The sequence below is a fragment of the Esox lucius genome, chromosome 12, assembly GCF_011004845.1.
Source record: "Esox lucius isolate fEsoLuc1 chromosome 12, fEsoLuc1.pri, whole genome shotgun sequence".
Lineage (NCBI taxonomy): Eukaryota > Metazoa > Chordata > Actinopteri > Esociformes > Esocidae > Esox > Esox lucius.
The window spans coordinates 15,991,086-16,014,681 of record NC_047580.1 but is presented as its reverse complement, the minus strand read 5'-3'; the positions used below and the strand labels follow the sequence as shown (position 1 = coordinate 16,014,681).

General features: G+C 37.5%; 1 protein-coding gene across 1 annotated transcript; it reads right to left on the bottom strand.

Annotated features, from left to right (window-relative positions):
* Positions 1–4,629: 4,629 nt before the first annotated feature.
* si:ch211-112c15.8 (tumor necrosis factor receptor superfamily member 1A) lies at positions 4,630–22,894 on the bottom strand. The gene is made up of 10 exons (XM_010875590.3): positions 22,600–22,894; positions 21,888–21,981; positions 16,347–16,454; positions 15,916–16,050; positions 14,756–14,843; positions 13,457–13,578; positions 13,059–13,214; positions 10,137–10,162; positions 7,898–8,000; positions 4,630–6,296 (listed from the first exon to the last, which is right to left on the bottom strand). Exons 1-10 carry the CDS (start codon positions 22,660–22,662, stop codon positions 5,962–5,964), a joined length of 1,230 nt encoding a protein of 409 aa, XP_010873892.2. The 5' UTR covers positions 22,663–22,894; the 3' UTR covers positions 4,630–5,961.
* Between the last annotated feature and the right edge of the window lie 702 nt (positions 22,895–23,596).

The window sequence follows — 23,596 nt, the reverse complement described above, 5'->3', positions numbered from 1 at the left end:
TGAAGGTGCAAGGTGCCTTTGTTTTTCAATATATCGCTTTTTACAAAAGGTATTTCTAATCTTTCAATTGAATCATTCACTTAATAGGTTTGGATAAATATGCATAATTCCGAATGACCATTGGTGGGAGTTTTTTTGAAAGGTGGATGCCAAGGCTATCGTTTGAGACACTTAATAATGGACTTAAATGGATATAAGTATATTTGTGTATGCATTTATTAGTATACAGTATCAGTATTTAATATAGTCAACATGCATTTGTTTTAGTCAGGATGACCTCAACAAAACAAAATAGTTAATTAAATACACTCATTTGTACAAACGTGTTAATACATACTTTGCTGGAGAAAACAATTTCTATCTATGGTCTAGTTAACATTAGAAATACACTTTCAAAATGCCTTTACATATTAATTATCTTACACATTATCAAAATATTTTTTAATTTTAAATTAATAATAAAAAACATTGCACACTTTGGGACCAAAAAGACTGACTGTGTGTTGATGAAGGGACTGAAAAAAGTAGTATGTCCTCTACCTGAAAGTACATTTTTGTATTTTTGTAAACATCATGACAAAACAAATAAAATGAACACAGCACAACTACAGAAGGTCTTAAAGTTATACATTATTTTACTCTGTCTCTGGACAGGGGCCACCACTGTGAAGCCCTCTTTATCGACCTATCAAAAGTTTTTGATACTGTCGATCATGAAATGACGAAGCAAAGACTCTTGGATACAGGACTATTTATCAAATACAGGTGCTGGTCATAAAATTTGAATATCATCAAAAAGTGAAACTTGTTTAATTTATACATTCATTCCAAACAGACTGATATATTTCAAGTGTTTATTTCATTTAATTTTGATGATTATAACTGACAACTAATGAAAACCCCAAATTCAGTATCTCAGAAAATTTGAATATTGTGAAAAGGTTCAGTATTGAAGACACCTGGTGCCACGCTCTAATCAGCTAATTAACCCAAAACACCTGCAAAAGCCTTTAAATGGTCTCTCAGTCTAGTTCTGTAGGCAACACAATCATGGGGAAGACTGCTTACTTGACAACTGTCCAAAAGATGACCATTGACACCTTGAACAAGGAAGGCAAGACATAAAAGGTCATAGCTAAAGAGGCTGGCTGTTCACAGAGCTCTGTGTCCAAGCACATTAATAGGGAGGCGAAGGGAAGGAAAAGATGTGGTAGAAAAAAGTGTACAGGCAATAGGGATAACCGCACCCTGGAGAGGATTGTCAAACAAAACCCATTCAAAAATGTGGGGGAGATTCACAAAGAGTGGACTGCAGCTGGAATCAGCGATTCAAGAACCACCACACTCAGACATATGCAAGACATGGGTTTCAGCTGTCGCATTCCTTGTGTCAAGCCACTCTTGAACAAGACACAGCGTCAGAAGCGTCTCGCCTGGGCTAAAGACAAAAAGGACTGGACTGCTGCTGAGTTATGTTCTCTGATTAAAGTAAATTTAGCATTTCCTTTGGAAATCAAGGTCCCAGAGTCTGGAGGAAGAGAGGAGAGGCACAGAATCCATGTTGCATGAAGTCCAGTGTAAAGTTTCCACAGTCAGTGATGGTGCCATGTCATCTGCTGGTGTTGGTCCACTGTGTTTTCTGAGGTCCAAGGTCAACGTAGCCGTCTACCAGGAAGTTTTAGAGCACTTCATGCTTCTTGCTGCTGACCAACTTTATGGAGATGCAGATTTCATTTTCCAACAGGACTTGGCACCTGCACACAGTGCCAAAGCTACCAGTACCTGTTTTAAGGACCATGGTATCCCTGTTCTTAATTGGCCAGCAAACTCGCCTGACCTTAACTCTATAGAAAATCTATGGGGTATTGTGAAGCGATACGCCAGACCCAACAATACAGAAGAGCTGAAGGCCACTATCAGAGCAACCATGGGCTCTCATAACACCTGAGCAGTGCCACAGACAGTAATTCAGGCAAAAGGAGCCCCAACTAAGTATTGAGTGCTGTACATGCTCATACTTTTCATGTTCATACTTTTCAGTTGGCCAATATTTCAAAAAATATTTTTTTGTATTGGTCTTAAGTAATATTCTAATTTTCAGAGATACTGAATTTGGGATTTTCATTAGTTGTCAGTTATAATCATCACAATTCAAATTTTATGACCAGCACCTGTAGATCCTAATGTGTGCAGTTAAGAGGTCTCACCTCCAAGCCCGTTGATGTGTTTAAGGTTGTGCCTCAGGGACCACTTCTCTTTACAATTTACATAAATAGCATGGGTATAGATGTACCCCAAGCTACCCAATCAACTGCAGGCCCTTTCTCAGTTACAGCTTGTTTTCAACATTGTTCAACAAAGATTTAATCAGCTGAAACATATCCCACATACTGATAAAACAAAATGTTGTTTTCATACTCAAAGGGAAAATCAAGAGATCTTCCATCACTTTATGTGTAGCAGTATAAAGTGATGACACTTTCTCCTTTAAGACACATTCTACACTTGGTAATAAAAAAAAACAAGGTTAAAGTTATTTTATTTTAATGTTATTTTAGAAATAAGTCTTGTTTTTTTTTATAGCTAGAACGAAATGTGTACTTGCAACTTTTATGCCTGTTTTAGATTACAGTGATGTCATTTATATGCATGCTTCTTATCAGTCCTTACATTCTCTGGACACTATTTACCATGATGCGTTAAGGTTCATTACAAATTGTGGAGCGCTTACTCATCACTGTGTTCTGTACAATAGAGTGTTCTGGTACTTTTCCAAATTTACAAAGCTATTCTTGTTTTGACACCATCTTATTTTTGTGAACTTATCTAAAATCTACTGCTGATGGTCACAGTATCTCTAATCACTGTCAGTTCCCATAGTCAGCACAGAGATGAGCAGAAAAGCTTTTATAGTTGCTGCTCCTACTGCATTGAAAGGTCTTCAATCTTACCTAAAAATGCAGAAGCTTGTAGCACTGGGTGTGTTTAAAGATAAATTCTAAACATTTTCAATAATCTTTTTTTATTTGTTCCTGTATTTATTTGGATGTTTATTGGCGCTGGATGGTATGGTTACTATATTTTTATTTCCTTATGTTGTGTTGTGTGTTTTACATTTGTTTTGTTTGTTGATGCCCATCTTGGCCAGGAAACCCCTCTAAAAAATATTTAATCTCACTGTGTCCTTTTCCTGTCAAATTAAAAAAAGAAAGAGAAAAAAAAGACACTCAAAATCAGTTATTGTTAGAGGGCAATGGTGCAATAGGATTTGGTAAAGCCACTTTTTGCTACAATAAGACCTTTTGGTATGTATCAGACGTTGTCTGAGTGATTGTGTCCCATATTTGCTCCAGTTTGTTCAGGTTAGTTGGACAACACGTGTAGAGCATACATTTTTAAATAGTGTGAGAAATTCTCAATGGGACTGAGATCAGGACTTTGACATATGGCTTTCAGTTTTCATCAGCCACTCCAATGTTCCAAAGATTGTTAATCAATCAATCAATCAATCAATCAAATTTATTTATAAAGCCCTTTTTACAACAGCAGTTGTCACAAAGGGCTTTACAGAGACACCCGGCCTTAAACCCCAAGCAGCAAACAACAGTAGTGTTGAATTTCAGTGGCTAGGAAAAACTCCCTACGGTCGAATTTTAGGAAGACACCTAGAGAGGACCCAGGCTCAGAGGGGTGACCAGTCCTCTTCTGGCTGTGCCGGGTGAGATATTAAGAATCCAATTGGAATAATAAATACATTTCTCTGGGCTAAATCCAGAGTCTATTTAAATTTAGACTAGGTCAGAAGTATGTTAGCCTGTTGAGAGGTGGATTTCTTGGACATTTTTGTTTTTAAAAAGACTGAAGCAAGTTTTTTCTTGCAGTATTTCCTTGTGTTTTGCTCCATCTAATAATCCTTACATTTTTAGTAGATGCCTAGTCAATGCTCATGCATTGTATCCCCATGACATGATGTTGCTACCATTCAGTTTCACTGTAGGGATTGTGTGTGTGTTGAAACATGCTCTATAAGGTTTGCACCACACGTAGCACTTGGTCTCAATCTTGGTCTCATCTGACAAGCAGCTGGCTCACTTTCATGCTTTCAGTGCTTTCATTGTAAAACTTTAATGGTTCACAAGTGGAGGCCAATGGTATTAAAACGTATGCAAACAAAATGTTTCTAAAGTTTAAAACAGTTCTTAGAAAAAACTATTTCAAAATAATACTTTACTACTTTTCCAATGCACTGTAAGTAAATACATAAGACAAAAAATAAATAAATAATAAGGTATAATAGGTATAACAGCCATTGTTCTTCATTTCAATGTAGCTAAACACTTGACTACAAGCTATAGCTCCAAATGGACACTAGACACAGGTTGCACAGACAGTTAACTTACCACATACAGTATCTCACAAAGGTGAGTACACCCCTCACATTTTTAGTGAGGGGTGTACTCACTTTTGTTGCCAGCGTTTTAGTGTGTTGTGTTATTTTGAGGGGACAGCAAATTTACACTGTTATACAAGCTGTACACTCACTACTTTACATTGTAGCAAAGTGTCATTTCTTCAGTGTTGTCACATGAAAAGATATAATCAAATATTTACAAAAATGTGATGGGTGTACTCACTTTTGTGAGATACTGTACGTATCAAAAGAAACAGGTAAATAAATAAATAAAAAACCCAGATAAATTATTGATTGATATGATTAAAATATACAAAAATATATTAAAAGATACCATGCAGCTGACCTCATAGTTTCCATCAAACTAAGGTCTGTAAGTTATTACACATTTCAATTGCTCTGTGGGCCTTGGTGGTCCTGTGATTCTATAATGTTGTGTCCTACTAACCTGCAGTAGGCAACAATGAAAAATGCTGTTATACCAAACAGTCTATGCTATCCCTGATGCATTGAAAATCCTAAAACATATACAAAATTAAGTGAGCTTCATTCTGAGATCAGATCTGTAAAATGATCTATAAAATGTTTGCTAATCTAAATTTAATGATTGTACATAGCAAAAATGTAAAGGAGAGTGTAATGGACCTCTTTTGATCAGTTTCCTTTTGCTGCAATGATGCCATACACTAGCTTAATGTGCTTGTTGGAAATAGGTAACTGGGAAGTTGGAATAAGTTAGTCTGACAGCACCCTGCATCCCACTGCTGGCTTGCTTTGCGTTTGGCCCCTTCATGGAAACTAAATGCTGCTCAAAGTGGTTTGCAGGACCAATTAGGGCCTTTCTTCCTTCTGGTCTAACGATCACATCTCAGTGCTCAGGGCAGTGAAGTGATATTAGATTTGCAATCTGAACTATTCTGATGTATTTGCTAAAAGTAAATGGTGATGCTAGCAAGCTTGCTTAGAACTCAAAAAACGATATAAGACTAGGTACTACGTTAATATGGTTGTAATAGTCAAAAACAGATGATGGTAATTATTTCGTTGAAAATGTCAATGGTATAAGTTCATGAATAGGAAAGCTAGTTAACACTTTCTTCCAGAATTTGCCACCTGTAATTCCAACTTACATTCAAGTAAAATAAAACATTGGGAACAAGGAGCTTTCCTTAAACTAAGATAGGATACTGACAATAAAAGAAAGGAGACAGGACTGTCACCAATCTCTGAAGGGGTAGTTGAACAGGAAGACTAAAGTCCAAGTGTTGATGTACTATATACAGTTAAATGTGTGTGATCACTCAGGCTCTTGTGACCGGTGTAGTGATCTCTGTCTCTTTCATCATCTCATTCATGACTTTCATTAAATATATATATTTAAAAAAAATAAAATAAAAGAAAGACGTTGGTCCTTTGAACCTGTCATGATGCCATTTACATCTGGGTACAGCTCCATACCTCTGAGGTATAGTCATAATATAATGCCCCAGCAACCTCCACCAAATCTAGTGGTGTTGGTGATGTCCCAACGAGCCAGTGGGCCTGTAACACTAAGGCAGCGTCATCTGTTGCGGTTCCTGGCTGCGATGCTGCAGCTGCACCAGGCTCTCCTGCAGCTGTTGGGCACAGCCTCCTAGGTCCATGTAACGCAGGGCAGAGTAGACGTCCTCCATCCGTGCAGCCGGGCCCTGGCTCCACAGACGTAGCATTTGGTACTGCCTCTCCATGGAGCTCAGGCCCGGCTCCAGCTCCACGCGCTCCAGCTGCCGGTCTGACATGGAGAGCAGGCGCAGGAACTCCTTCCAGCGGCGCAGGGGCACCTCCTTCATGATGGCGTACAGCACCGTCGCAGGCCAGAGCTCCCCATACGTTTCCTGGCGATGTACTTGGAAAGAGAGGGATCAGGGATTATGTTCACAGTGTCCCTGAGTAGGGTGATGGTCGGGGATCGTGCTCTGAGGTCCGTCTTGTTGTAATCTTTTCAACTGTGATCTAAATGGAAGAATGAATCCTAGAAGAGAGGCTTCGTGAATACGGGGCCAGCGATGTTACAACTGAGATATTCTAATTAAGTGCTCAAATAAGCAATAAAGTGCGGGTGAGATTTAATCCACAGGTAATAGCATAGCTCCTAACACAATGTACTCATACAGCTCTTTTCTTAGTCGGCCTGTTTGTTTTCTCTCTCTCTCTCTCTCTCTCTCTCTCTCTAAAACAAAAAGAAACTCTCTTGGATGGATGGATCAAATTGTGCAGTAAGAGAGGAGAAATGAATACTCCCTCTTTGAATGGAGTCGCACATAGCTAGATGCGTAACATTTAGTAATGGGGTTGGTTTAGAGAAAAAGGTGTTTATATTTATCAACTGAAATTGCTATATCTGTGTAGCCTTTGTGAATTATAATGCCCCACAAAAGTTATACTAATATAATGAAAATTTAAATATTCATTTTTTTTGGCTTAATTGTTATTTGCAATCTACAAATATTATCAGGCTAGTAGATAAATGTATGGGGATACCCCAGTCTGGAGCCTGGTTTACTCATTTAGAGAAAATTGAAAGCTTAAGTATACAACCAATATATAACAACAACCAAGTATACAACACTTAAATGCACCATAACCTCACAACAAGGCCACAGGGGAATTCTAAAGTAAAAAAACATGAACAATCTGTATGTTAACAAGACCTGTCATAGTATTTACTATCAATTTGAGCAATTACATCAATAAAAGGATGTAAACTTCCTTTACTCATATTGTATTTTCCCCTGAAACTATACACTAACATGACATTTCTTACATTTGCAAGAAGGATGAGGTCACATGCTCAAATGGTAATTATTTTTGTTATCTGATTAGTCATTTCCTCTAAAGCTTTACATCTTTATGATTAAAATCAACAAAGTTTCCCAGTTTCCACCTACATACGTGCATACACCTCCACATGGCTTAACAGAGATCACTTTATGCAGAAATTCTGATGGGTTATTGGAAAGGTGGTTGTTTTGATTCTGAGCACACACCACACCAAAGCAACAGGAAAGACAAGTTCTATGCTCTACACCCTAAAAGAGTACAGAGATTATTCCTTCAGGTTTTTAAACATTAGTCATTACACACAGCCTACACTGATTACAAGTCCAAACATATGAAGTGCTACTGTTTATAAGCTGAAATGCAATGTTGTCAAACTTCATTTTCGGTTTCTTTGATCTGGAACAGAGTGAGGTGGTGCTTGGGATGAAACCCTAACTGGCTCTTGGTGGTGTTTGGCACGTTTTGGGGAATCATTTGGCTGGTGGATGGGTTTGGTGTGATGTCACAACCGCTGATCTTTTCCCCTATTTCGTCACTGCTGGATCCTGACAAAACTGCAGTTTTTTAATGGTGTTTTCCACTTGCGCTGTAATGTGCCATGGGCTGGGTTGAGGCTGTTTCTGTTTTAAAGCGATACTTTAAGGCGATACAATATTGAATACTTACTTCTGGGCTCTCTGTTTGGAAGCAGGGGTGTGACAAGGTGTTCAGTCTTGGTAGGACTGTAAAAGAGTGGCATTACAGGAATCCCTTCCATTTTGTTGATCATCTTAGAAGAGACAGCAGACAAACATAAATCATTATAGTCCCTCTACTCAGCATATAACGTATCTAAGTTGCACTGCAAAGTGCTAATTCACACGTGCGGACTGGGACAATAATCTTACCCTGATGTTATCTGCAACCCACAGCCTGCTGTAGTAATTAGTGAGCCTCACTTTCCATCCCCATTAACTCATAAAAGCATTCTTAACATAAAACATTTAAAAATGCAATTGCAGGGAAAAGAGTAACAATGTAGAAACTATGACCACTTATCCCTGTCAAAAAGAGGATGCACTCAGCTGCCCATATGAATCTGTTTAAATTTTTCCATCTTTCAGTATTTAGCTCAATAGCAACTATTTTAGAATGAAGGTATTAGATACCCGTTGAGATAATGAGTGGTATTTTTGCAAAATACACACCTGCCATTGCCAAAGCACCATCGGTAGCTAGTCTACAAAGGCAATATAATTTTTTAGAACATTACATTTACCTTTGGATTAATACATGGTTACTTGTATTGAGTTATGTGTTATGTATGAGTTTAGAGCAGACGGGGAACAAAAAAAGCACAATGACAGCATGCCCATAAGGTTTGTTATTTGTTATGTTGGCAGGAAGGTGGAAATTGCACTTATTAAAACCCAGTCTAATTACCTAAAGAGCTGACATTTTTAAATATTGCGTTATGTGTACCATGTACTTTTTCTGATGTATGTATACACAGTCATCTCAAAAATTACTGTGTATACAGTTACCCCATACATAGGCGCCGATTTATGTTTTCCTCTGTGGGTGCTCATAGGCGCACGCCATTTATATATTTATATATATATATATATTTATATATATATATATATATATATATATATGTATATATATATATATATATATATATATATATATATATATATATATATACACACACACCTATATACCTATATATACACACCTATATATACCTATATATACACCTATATATACATATATAAACGCACTACGCACACCTATTCATTTACTTATTAATAAAGCCGTAAAGTAGATCTTTCAAAATGTACCACTTATCACAAATACAGGATTGGAGATGAAAAGTTTAACTGACACGTAGGCCTAACCGCGATCAGTTCGTGGGAAATTAATGTTTTGCGCTATTATCTAAATATCGATTAAAAAAAAACTACACATATCGTTTCTGGGAGTTTCTCCCTAATTTCTGCTACGAGTTTTTGATAGTGGCATTTTTTCATCTGAGAAACGCTGTGATTGGTGGATAGGGAGCACCCGGAGCAGGCGACTGGTTATGTCGCTGTCACTAACATCGACATAACCAATCACAGTGTGACAGACGCTTTACATATCACCAACGTCAAGTTTAATTTTAAATGAATGTAGCCGACTGGCGGACTGGCGGTCTGGCACACGTGGGTGCTCGTGCTCGGTATTTTCGTGGGTGCTCGCTATTTTCCGTGGGTGCTCGCTATTTTCCGTGGGTGCTCGAGCCCCGGAGCACCCACGGTATCGGCGCCTATGACCCCATACACATCCTTCCTTAGACACTATCACTGGTGCTATTTTATTAATGTCCATTAATATGATATTAGCATATAGGTGCCCTCAACATTTTGAATGCAAATACAAGCATTTTTGCATTTCACTGGTAAAAACGATTTATATTTCCTGGTTTTAAGCAAATCACAATATCCAGAAATCATGGCAATGTCCAACTCTTCTAACGAGGAATTACCAAAGGAAGCTATTGTTTTCCCAATCTCAAAAGATAGCTAGCAAGATCCCAAGGATCTGTAAAAGCTAGTACTTCTCCTGTTTTGAAAAGCCCATCTACAATAAAAACATGTATAAGACAATCTTAGGCCCAAGATCAATGGGGACCTCTCGGGTGGTCTGTGGCAACACTAAATACTACGCATATTATATGGTAACATCAGACACATCCTTACAATTTTAAATTTATATTAAAATACAACAAAGACTTATGACTGGAATTGTATTTTTAATTGATAGATTCAAACAATCATTTGTTCTCATATTCCAGCTGTAAATAAAATCAGTAAGGGTAGCCTACTAATTTTCTATCACTGAGCATGTTCAAAATACATTAACACAAGAAAAGGAAACTTACCAGTGTAGGTGGGCTGTTTTGCTGACCTGTTTGAGTTAGAGAAAGATATTATAGGTTTTCTGTTGCGGTGAATAGCTTCTGAAATAAAGCCACTACATCATTTGAGTCAAGACAATTTATAGTACATTTTAATAACTCAATTGAAGTTATAGCCCGTATTTGTATGTAAAGTATTACTAATGCTTAAAAACAGCTCACAGTCACCTAAAAAAGTTAAATGCAGTTTTATTATTTTGGTTGTTAACCAAAATATGTTCAAGTTACAGTTAAATAATGAATATGGCCTTAAAGTGCAGTCTCTCAGCCTTAATTTTAGGGTATTCACATCCAAATTGGAGGAAGGGTTTAGGAATGACAGCTCTTTAATATGTATCCCCCTCTTTTTCAAGGGACCACATGCTGTGAACCCACAACATGTGGTCAAAGGAGCTCCCAATGCAAGTGAAACTTTAGGAGTGGCCAAATCAACAGTTTGGTACATTTTGAGAAAAAAAGAATGCACTGGGGAGCTCTGCAACAAAATATGGCCTGGACATCCACGGGAGACAACAGTGGTGGTTGATCGTAGGATCCTTTCCATGGTAAAGAAAACCCCATTCACAACATCCAGCATAGTGAAGAACACTCTCCAGGAGGTAGGCCTATCATTATCCAAGTCTACCATAAAGAGAAGACTTCATGAGAGCAAATACAAAGGGTTAACAAAAAGGTGCAAACCATCCATAAGCCTCAAGAATAGAAAGGCCAGATTAGACTTTGCCAAAAAACTCCAGCCCAGTTCTGGAACAGCATTCTTTGGATAGATGAAACTAAGATCAACCTGTACCAGAATAATGGGAAGAAAAAAAGTATGGAGAAGTCTTGGAATGGCTCATGATCTGAAATACATCACATCATCTGTAAAACACGGTGGAGGCAGTGTGATGGCATGGGCATGCATGGCTTCCAATGGCACTGGGTCACTAGTGTATATTGATGAAGTCACAGAAGACAGAAGCAGCCGGATGAATTCTGAAGTGAATAGGGATATATTGTCTGTTCAGATTCAGCCAAATTCAGCTGATAGGACAGCACTTCACTTTACCGATGGACAATGACAGGAGTTTTTTAAGGCAAAGAAGTGGAATATTCTGCAATGGCTGTGTCAGTCACCTGATCTCAACCCGATCAAGCATGCATTTCACTTGCTGAAGAAAAAACTTGGAGCAGAAAGATCCACAAACAAACAACAACAACTGAAAACAGCTGCAGTAAAGGCCTGGCAAAGCATCACAAAGGAGGAAACCCAGCATTTTGGTGATGTCCATGCGTTCCAGACTTCAAGCAATCATTGCCTGGAAAGGATTCTCAACAAAGTATTAAAAATGAATATTTTATTTATGATTGTGTACATTTGAGACCCTGAAATAAGGGGACTTTGAATGAATATGGTTGCAATTCCTAAACGTTTCATATGATATTTTTGTTCAACCCCTTGGATTAAAGTTGAAAGTCTGCACTTCAATTGCATCTCAGTTGTTTCATTTCAAATTCACTGTGGTGGCATACAGAGCAAGAATTATGAAAATTGTCCAAATAATTCCGGATCTAACTGTATTTAGAATTTACATGATGCAACTTTATTGAAGATAATAGTTTAGTTAATGAGTGTAAATACACTGAAAGCCTACAATTTAACCTATTATATATTGTTTCATTACTAGTCCAATGTGCTGGAGTGAACAGCCAAAACAACAAAACCTGTATCACTGTCCAAATACTTATGGACTGCAATGTTTAACATCACAGGACACTCATATTTTAACAAAATGGTAATCATGTTGCAAATGCTGTCAAACCTGCAATAACAGGCACAAGTTGAAATGAAAAAGGTTGTGCTCCTGCAAGATTTCTGCTCCTGCATGATTTCTTCATACAGAAACAATCTGTTGTTTTATGGGAATAACATAAAATATCAAAAATGTGTCTATGTTCATAAATTGCTTTGAGACATTTTTGGACTGTATTTCTATGCACACAACTTTCTTAAGGAGTGTAGGTATATTGCTCTTCCCCTGCTAATGTGATTTCATAGATCACTGTGAAATACAGAATATATATATATATATATATATATATATATATATATATATATATATATATATATACACACACACACATTATTTCTGTAATACAGAGCTAAACTGTAAAAGAGACCCTAGTCTGCTTGATTTCTATCTACACACCAAGTCTCTTGGCTCTGTCATATCCTCATGTTCTTTCCTGTCACCAATATGCAAATGACACTCAGCTTTATGTTTCCTTCTGACACCCAGATGACAACACGCATCTCAGTGTGCCTTGCTGATATCTCTGCCTGTTGGCTCACCACTTCAAGCTTAACCTTGACAAGACTGAGTTGCCTTTGCCTATGGAGCAACAAGAGGACACCCTCATCTATACCTTCAGGCAATGCTCAAACCCTAAATCCCGGCGCCGGTTTATTCATTCAGCCACCAATGGGCTCTTGGTCGTTCCACCTCTCCAGGACACTTCCTGATCTATGCAGTCAAAACTATTCTCAATGGTGGAGTTTCCACTGCCACTGCCTCTGTTGTGTTTTTGTAAACCTTGAATATTATGTTTTATGCCTATTTGTGTGGTCTTCTTTCCAGCAAACACTTGACCATAACCAATTAATTGCTTAAAATGCGCTTGCTACAAAACTGTGTCATTGTTTCACCTAGTTTTCTTAAAATGAATGAACTTACTGCGAGTCAGCCTGAATCTGCTAAATGACTAAAATGTAATATAAAGGTGATGAAATTTGTCACATTTGCTCAGGGGGTCCCACTAACTAACAATATCAAACACTACTGGTAGGTCTTTGACTTCATTTGGTTAATTGATAAATCATTGATAAAAGCATTATATTACTATTACCATTGCCTGGGGTGTCCCTTGTAGGCAAAAATAGATTCTTATCAGGGATCAAACAACGGCAAAGACCCCTCCATGCATTCTTAGTCAGGACAAGTAGACTGGATATTAACAGAATGATCACCAGGGCAACCACAATGATCATGGTCAGAACGTGATCTGTTGAAGATATGAATAAGCATTAATTTATTTCACACCACATTTATTCCACACCACATGAACAATGCGATTACAAAACAGAAACAGAAGGTTCAGAAGAACATCTGCAAGTAAAATGTAATTATAAACATAGAACAATTTAGGCTAAAAAGCAAAAACATTAAAGAAGCCGAATATCACAGTATGATCTGTCAATTAGCAACACAGAAGGATCTGTGGAAGCAAATATTGGTAAAACTCACAATTGTCTGGAGGCAAATGGCTGATGCTGGGGTTGGGTGAAGTGGTTACGAGTTTTTTATTTATGGTTGGGCTAGTGACTGGGCATGGGGTTGTACAGACTGTATACCTTGAACACTCTTTCCTGAAATATGAAAGCAGAAAAACATAAGGTCACACATTAAAACCAGAGATTTTTGTTTTACATGGACAAAAGGAATGTCAGATAAATCAAATGTTTAAACTTACTGTCAGTAAACAATTGACATGCAAAAGTATTTATGTTAGCTATCAACAATCGCCCAATCCATTTTAGAAATACAACTATATATAACTCCTGTAACAGCCATTAGCACCAGTAATTAGCCTATATTTGGTTATTTCAATCCTGAATCTGTGGTAGTATGTGTGTGTCCCTTTAGAACATTTTATACTAGAAACATGAGAGTACCTCAGAAACCTTAACAGGATGTTCAGGAACTTTAGATCTTATAAAGCTCCGCTCTTAGAGGAAATCCTCAACCCAGTGACCTCAATGCACAATTTTTTTTTATCTTTAAGCAGCATCTAAAAATTAACATTGGTTCCTTAACTGACATCAAGAGCATAGTAAGATAATTCTATAGCACACAATTCAAATCCATGGCTATGTATAAAGAACTGTGATTTGGTTTTAGCAGAAAGGACATAGGTGCACTCAAATTTGGCTAGGAGGCACTGCTGATGTTAAAGAGACTCAGGTTAAAGGAAACCCAACCATTATTTTTAAATTGAAATATCAAGTGTTATACTAACATATAAACTTCTTTATTGGCGTTGTTAGCACTGGGCGTCCGGGGCTATAGCCCCAGATCTTTTATGAATAGCCCCGGCAAATTGACCAAAAATAATTAATATTTTAAAAAAATAGCTGATCTATTCATCTATAATTCGGATCGCGCATTATGACGTGTAGGATGTTAGCGTGTACATCGAGATTCTGGGCATGTACATTCAAAACCCTGTACTCTCTGTCCCGGGCGGGGCGGGAGGGTGGGCTAAGCCCCGAATGTATTGTGCCCTTAGCGACGCCGCTGGTCAGTAAGCAGGCAGCAGTTACAGTGAGGGAAACAACTATTTGATCCCCTGCTGATTTTGTGCATTTGCCCACTGACAAAGAAATTATCTGTCTATAATTTTAATGGTAGGTTTATTTAAACAGTGAGAGATGGAATAACAACAAAAAGACCCAGAAAAACGCAGAGCTAAACAGAAAGTGTGGTTCATATGCTCGTCTTACTAAATGCATAAATATTGTAGAAGCTGGAATCTGGTGGTCGTACGTTTGGCATAGTGTGCATTTCATCTCCTCGCCTTTGTCATAGTCTGACTTACAGAGATCACACTTCTCTGTGTCACTACACGTGGAACCTGAGGGGAAAGACACAAGGACAATTCTGATCACGAGACATTCATTGTGAACACATTTATTGTAAAAACATTGGGGTCATTCAAAACAGTTTTTGCATAAGTCCTTCTTTTTTTCAACACTGCTTAGTAGTTAGGGATTGTCAGAAAAGTAAGCAATTTGTACCTGAAGAAAGATGGTGGAGGATCGTGATTTCAGTCAGTGAGGGTTCAGAACTAATTTATTCTAGTCATGGGGATGGTCATCCATGTGATCAATGCAATGCCAAAGTTACTCAATGTTTCATAATGCGTTGCTTGATTCTATTAAAAGTCTGCACAATGCTACCTTTCATCAGTGATTCTCTGCTGGGTGCACAATATCAAGTTCACCTACATCAAGGTTGCCCAAACCTTTTCCTGGAGATCTTCATCCATCAAATTATAAGAATCGGATGGGCTAAATTAGAGTTGGAGAGAAAACCTACAGGACAGTAGATCTCCAGGAAGAGGGTTGTGCGGCCCTGGCCTACATCATAGTATGATATCAATCAAATGATCCATAGCATTACTAGCCTTCCAAATACAAGGTCTGCTAAGAAGCTGTATGCTCAGTAAAAGCATAAATGTTATCATGTTTTGTTAGATTTGACAAAGCCTACATGTTATACCAATCTCGCTACAAGTCATTTTTTGTGTAGTCGAGGTTGTCCTCTTCAGTTTTTGTCCAAAATATCAAGTAATAAATTTAAACTGTTTGAAAAAACCAGTCTAGTAGATAGCAAGTAGAATTTCATTTGAATAGGTTACTTTCTCCCCCATTCATTCTGGACCTTATCCAAAGTTAGTTTGTTGTTGTCTTGCGGACGCTGACTAATGATTTAAATATCAATTTAAATAGTGGGAACACGCTAGGGAAATAGTATTACTTACAGACCAATAGTTCAAATGGCCATTTGAAAGATATTTGGCAAAATTTGAGTATATCGATATATAGAGATGGGCTGATTATTAAAGCAGTGTGGAATATACCAAGCCTGTTTCCATTTTTAACAGCATTGTGATTATTATCAAGACATTAACTAGTAATACTTACATTCACTACAGTTCGTGCAGGATGAGCAGCTTTTGCATCTTAAATCTGAGCCAGAGGTTATTGGGTAATATCCCTTCTTGCAGCCACATTCAGTGTCATTCGTGGATTTACAAGGATTTACCATAAGTTGATTTCCTATAACATGAAGACACAGAAAATAATCTCATTCTCCCTTTCATCACAGACACTGACTCCACAGGGGAAAGAGACACACTATTTCTTACACACACACACCCACCCACACACACACCGCACCGCACACACACACACACACACACCCCATCATTTTTTGATAGGCCTAAGACCTGTGACCAAACACACAAAAGCGCTTCAACCAAACATGAATGCACACATGGCAATCATTGAAAATCATTACAATGCATAATTACTATTCAGAAACATTCATGTGAAAAGGACTCAAGCAGTCTTACCTGCTGTATCACATGATCTACAGCGCAGACAGTTAGAGAGCACATTTGTTATTTTTGAAAATGTCCCGGTTTGACATTCTGTACATTTGGCACCCTTTTTGGAATAGCCTGAAAATCATGTGGAAATAAAGTAAAATGTGTATTAATCTTCATCAAAGATTCACAAAAAAGGTTTTATGCCTGTCTAATTCGTCTTAAATTAACTACAGTCTAAAATCAAGGGTGTAATCAAAAGTACAACAATACTATATGAACAAGAATTTCAAACAATATCAAATTAGTTCAAATCCCATAAAATATCCTACTGTAAGTAGTAATGGTTCGTTTACTGTACTTGCCTAGTAATAAACTTGCCCTTTACAATACTAGTGACCCCCAAATACTGTTCACAACCATCATTTTGATGGCAAAAACATTTAGCAGTTTTAAAGCAAATGTTGCTATCAGGCAGATTGGCAATGTACTCGTTTTTGACGGACCACGTAAGCGGAGCAAGCCAAGAAGAGCGAATGTCTCTTATTGACTGACTGACTACCCCAAATGATGCATTAGGATTTGTTCCAGATAGACAAACACTTCGGTGTCTACAACCTTCAGTAGCTATGTTATAGTAAGCCTAAAATAAAACTGTTAACAGTAATATTGCGACTATTTCTGGTGGATTTTCGAAGTATGCATCCGTGCATGCTTTTTGGGTCAGGATAGACAAACACTTTGCTGGATACAACCTTCAGTAGCTACGCTATAGTAAGCCTAAACTAAAACTATTTATGGTTATATTGTGACTATTTCTGGTGGATCTTCAAACTACGAATCCCTGCATGCTTTTTGGGGTAATATAGGCTAGATCAAAACCCCTTGGCCAGTAAAAGAGGAGGGGTTTCCACGATTCTCTCATCTTTTAACTTGATGAGAAAGTCAGTTATCATCACCAATATTGATAGTTATTGTATCAAAAACATCATTCACAAATTACAGAAAAACTAAAGTTTTTATGCCATGAAATAAAATTGCTTTGGCAGTGTATAATTCATCTTCAGTCTTGCTAGCAATTGCTAAATTATTATGACTATTCCAAGCAGTAAGTTAGTAGATACTAGTAAGCCAATCAATGGCTAATAAGCTGTTAATAAACGCTGTTAATAAACGGCCAGTGGCCAAAGCTATACATTTTATAGATGCTATTTGTGGTGGAGGTAAACTTAATAAGAAACATTAGTCAGTTTATCACAATACTTAATGATCTAGCGAAATATTCAAATTTGGCGTGATGTTAATACGTGACAAAATGATCTAATGTCGAGATGCTATACCGACACTGGGCAAATGTATAGCTCCATGGCGTAGTGGTTAAAGACACAGGTTCGAGTACAGTGAGGGCAACAATATTTATCACTTTTAATTGCGGGTTGGCTGAACTAGGCTTGCCTCATTCCTTTTTTGGTTAAGCTAGTCTTCTTCAATTCAATATGTTCACATGTTATGTGTATGTTATATGTTCACATGTTATGTGTAAATCTCAAGAAAATCAATGCAGGCCCATGGGCAAGTGATCTGTTTGTAACAACAGCAAAATGTGAAGAGCTGGCTAGCCAAACTAACCTACTTAGCTAGCTCTAGCACATTAACTAGACAAACACTTTTTTGGTTACTACATGATTTCATATAAGTTATTTTATAGTTTTGTTGTCATTGCTATTATTGGACAATGTGGCAAATAGTAAAACTAAACAATAATACCCTCAAAACTTTTGACTGCTGCTGTATATGTACAGTGGGGAGAACAAGTATTTGAAACACTGCCGATATTTCAGGTTTTCCCACTTACAAAACATGTAGAAGTCTATAATTTTTATCATAGGTACTCTTCAACTGTGAGTGACGGAATCCAAAAAGAAAATCCAGAAAATCACATTGTATGATTTTTAAGTAATTCATTAGAATTTTATTGCATGACATAAGTATATTTGATCAGAAAAGCAGAACTTTATATTTGGTACAGAAACCTTTGTTTGCAATTACAGAGATCATATGTTTCATAGTTCTTAACCAGGTTTGCACACACTGCAGCAGGGATTTTGGCCAGACTTTCTCCAGATCTTTCAGGTTTCAGGGCTGTCACTGGGCAATACGGACTTTCAGCTCCCTCAAAATATTTTCTATTGGGTTCAGGTCTGGAGACTGGCTAGGCCACTTCAGGACCTTGTGATGCTTCTTACGGAGCCCCTCCTTATTTACCCTGGCTGTGTGTTTCGGGTCGTTGTCATGCTGGAAGACCCAGCCATGACCCATCTTCAATGCTCTTACTGAGGGAAGGAGGTTGTTGGCCAAGATCTCGCGATGCATGGCCCCTTCCAGCCTCCCCTCAATATGGTGCAGTCGTCCTGTCCCCGCAGAAAAGCATCCCCAAAAATGATGTCTCCACCTCCATGCTTCACAGTTCTTGGGGTTGTACTCAATCTTCTTCTTCCTCCAAACACGGCGAGTGGAGTTTAGACCAAAAAGCTCATCAGACCACAACCTTCTCCCATTCCTCCTCTTGATCATCCAGATGGTCATTGGCAAACTTCAGATGGGCCTGGACATACGCTGGCTTGAGCAGGGGGACCTTGCGTGCACTGCAGGATTTTAATCCATGACAACGTAATGTGTTACTAATGGTTTTCTTTGAGACTGTGGTCCCAGCTCTCTTCAGGTCATTGACCAGGTCCTGCCGTGTAGATCTGGGCTGATCCCTCACCTTCCTCATCATAGGCGCCGATTTATGTTTTCCACCGTGGGTGCTCATAGGCGCACGCCATTTATATATATAAATATATAAATATATATATATATATATATATATATATATATATATATATATATACACACACCTATATATACACACACCTGTATATACCTATATATACACCTATATATACATATATAAACGCACTACGCACACCTATTCATTTACTTATTAATAAAGCCGTAAAGTAGATCTTTCAAAATTGACCACTTATAACAAATACAGGATTGGAGATGAAAAGTTTAACAGACACGTAGGCCTAACCGTGATCAGTTCGTGGGAAATTAATGTTTTGCGCTATTATCTAAATATCGATTAAAAAAAACGACACATATAGTTTCTGGGAGTTTCTCCCTAATTTCTACTACGAGTTTTTGATAGTGGTATTTTTTCATCTGAGAAACGCTGTGATTGGTGGATAGGGAGCACCCGGAGCAGGCGACTGGTTAAGTCGCTGTCACTAACATCGACATAACCAATCACAGTGTGACAGACGCTTTACATATCACCAACGGCAAGTTTAATTTTAAATGAATGTAGCCTACTGGCGGACTGGCGGTCTGGCACACGTGGGTGCTCGTGCTCGGTATTTTCGTGGGTGCTCGCTGTTTTCCGTGGGTGCTCGCTATTTTCCGTGGGTGCTCGAGCCCCGGAGCACACACGGTATCGGCGCCTATGTTCCTCATGATCGTTGATGCCCCACGAGTTGAGATCTAGCATGGAGCCCCAGACCGAGGAAGATTGACCGTCATCTTGAACAGTTGTTGCCTTCTCACCAAACTGCTTGCCTATTGTCCTGTAGCCCATCCCAGCCTTGTGCAGGTCTACAATTTTATCCCTGATGTCCTCACACAGCTTTCTGGTCTTGGCCATTGTGGATAGGTTGGAGTCTGTTTGATTGAGTGTGTGGACAGGTGTCCTTTATACAGGTAACGAGTTCAAACAGGTGCAGTTAATACAGGTAATGAGTGGAGAACAGGAGGGCTTCTTAAAGAAAATACAACAAGTCTGTGAGAGCCGGAATTCTTACTGGTTGGTAGGTGATCAAATACATATGTCATGCAATAAAATGCAAATTAATTATTTAAAAATCATACAATGTGATTTTCTGGATTTTGGTTTTAGATTCCATCTCTCACAGTTGAAGTGTACCTATGACAAAAATGACAGACCTCTACATGCTTTGTAAGTAGGAAAACCTGCAAAATCGGCAGTGTATCAAATACTTGTTCTCCCCACTGTATATATATCCCTACATAAAACCAATGGCACCTTGTAATACAACGCTGTTTCCAAAAACTTTTGGACAATCCATAAAATGCAAATAAAAACAGAATGTGATGTGTAAAAGTGATGTGTATAATTCTCTTAATAGAAATAGATTAACAGACTTCCGGAATCGTGCCGTTCCGTACTCCTACCGCCAACATTTTGGCAGACAAAAGTGGCACTTCATGCGATAAGAGAGTCCTGAATTTGTGCTACCAAAGCACCAACACTGGACGTGTCATCTTCTCAACCTCTACAGTTGCTGTGAATGCAACTGCCAACAATGCATACAAGAAAGTGCATCAATCAACGTTCAGTAAGCGTCACATGCTCTGGAATAAATGCTGAAAATCTACTCTAGCAGCCGAAGACATGGAAGACACTTGGTGACCCCAGCTGCTATGCTCAAATGCTGCCCGGTGGAATGCCTTGTTCCTGTTTGTGCAAATGCTCCTCAAGAAAATTAAAGACAAGCAAGAAGTGGCCATGAGAGCTGTCTGAGGGAGGGAGGAAGCAAGCAAGAGGAGAGAGTGAGGGAGCAAGAGGAGACAGAGGGAGGGAGCAAGAGTAAACAGAAGGAGGAAACAAGCAAGAGGAGAGAGTGAGGGAGCAAGAGGAGACAGAGGGAGGAAGCAAGCAAGAGGAGAGAGTGAGGGAGCAAGAGGAGACAGAGGGAGGAAGCAAGCAAGAGGAGAGAGTGAGGGAGCAAGAGGATAGGGGAAGAGGAGAAGGGAGGTGGTAAAGAGGGGGTAACAAGGGAAATGGTGGGAACATGGAGAGGGAGAGAGCAAGAGGAGAAAGGAGTTGAGGGATGGAAGGAAAAAATAAAGCTTGGAGTAAGAAAAAAAATTCTGTCAAATGCCTTTCTTTGTATTTGTACTTTTTATACCTAAGTACATACTAACACCAGGAAAATATGTTCGATATTTAAGTACATTTAATATGAGCTACTTTAATTCTTTTACTCAAGTGATTTTCATATTGGTTTACAGTTTCTGTACTTTTACTCAAGTATGACAATCAAGTACTTTATACACCACTGCTTAATTAGTTGTGTAATATTCCACCAGGTTACGTTTTTTAGCATTACACAACTTTTCAGTCTTTTGTTGCTTCTGTCCCAACCTTGTTGAAATGTGTTGCTGTTATGAAATTCAAAGTGTGCATATATTTTACAAGAAACAATAAAATGTCTCAGTTTCAACATTTCATCGGTGATCTTTGTACTATTTTCTATTGTATATAGGGCCTAAATGATTTGCACATAATTGCATTCTTTTTTTATTGACATTTTACACAGCGTCTCAACATTTTTGGAAATGGGGTTGTCATTTATTTTGAGTTTCAGGTTTTAAGAGAAACATTACCAAAAAGAATATACAATTGGTCAGGGATCTGAATACTTTTGCAAGGCGTATATGGTAGTTTGCAACAAACCCATCATCTATTTAAGATCTGATTATAATTATATTAACATTACTTACCTGGCGGACATTGAGTGCATTCCATATCTGGATTTTTTTGTAACATACTCTGTGTGCAAATCTGTGCAGATGCAAGACATGCTACTGTCAATACCTGGTAGACAAAGAGGCAGAGATTAATCATTGGTTATATGCCATTTTTCCATGATTAGTACATGAGCTGTTACAGATTACAATGCCAACTTACTGGTATCCTCCAACTCCAAAACACACTGCATTTGGAAATCATCTCACTAATGCCACAACATGAGTGTTACTTTACAGCTTTTTACTCCCTTCATTATCTAGCACCAGTTCAGTATACTGTATACATATGCAAAGTATGGTTGATAATTAGGAATACTTAAAATCAAATGGACTGTCTACATACTTCCAAAAACTATAATCACCCAAGGCCAAATGTTAATCATTTCAAACATCATGTACCTTTTATTTAACCAGGAAAAACAATATTGAGCATCAGAGTCTCTTTTACAAGACCTGGCCAAGCAATCACATCAGCAATCGAATTACAAAATCCATTTAAGGTGCGAGGGTAGGGAGTGCGTGACGACAACACGTAAGCGCAATTTGGCTTTAGCTGCGTAAAAGTACAGCACCTCACCGTAAACACAATACAGAAGTAATAATCCATGGGGTGCAGGTGGAAACAATGTCTACAAATTGAATATACAGAAAACAACATATTGATAATAACTGCTAGAATACTTACCAACACATAGAACCACATTTTGAAACAAATGTGAATGAAGTGTAGGTAGTTTGCTTCTCTCATTTCAAATAAAAGTAATTATCTCTAATATCTGTAATACTTTAAAAAGTGAGTCAACAGAAACTTTTTATGGCATTGTAGCTAGCCATTTGAGATTTTTCAAGTAAAAATTCTGCTTAAAAACCTAAGTTGATTCTTGAAAGACAAAGATGAGTTAGAGTTTGGTCTAAGGAAGTGTTAGCTGGTGTCAGCCCTTTCAAAACTGATGAAATAACAGGAAACCCTGTCAGATAAAGAATCTGTTTCCATTGCTGGTATACAACCATACGTAAGCAAACATTTCTACTAAATTTACTATGGCTCAAAATTTGGCATGGGTATGAATGCTTTTGGGCTTAACTGTGTGTGTGTGTATATATATATATATATATATATATATATATATATATATATATATATATATATATATATATATATATATATATATATATACATACACACACACATATATATACACATATATACATACACATATACATATATATATATACACACATATACATATATATACACACATATACATATATACATATATATATACACATGTATACACATACATATACATATATACACATACATATATATATATATATATATATATATATATATATATATATATATATATATATATATATATATATATATATATATATATATATATATATATATATATATATATATGGTAGTGTGTGTATATATATATATATATATATATATATATATATATATATATATATATAAACAGTGAGAGAGAAAAATATTTGATCCCCTGCTGATTTTGTACGTTAACCCACTGACAAAGAAATGATCAGTCTATAATTTTAATGGTAGGTTTATTTGAACAGTGAGAGACAGAATAACAACAAAAAAACCAGAAAAACGCATGTCAAAAATGTTATAAATTGATTTGCATTTTAATGAGTGAAATAAGTATTCG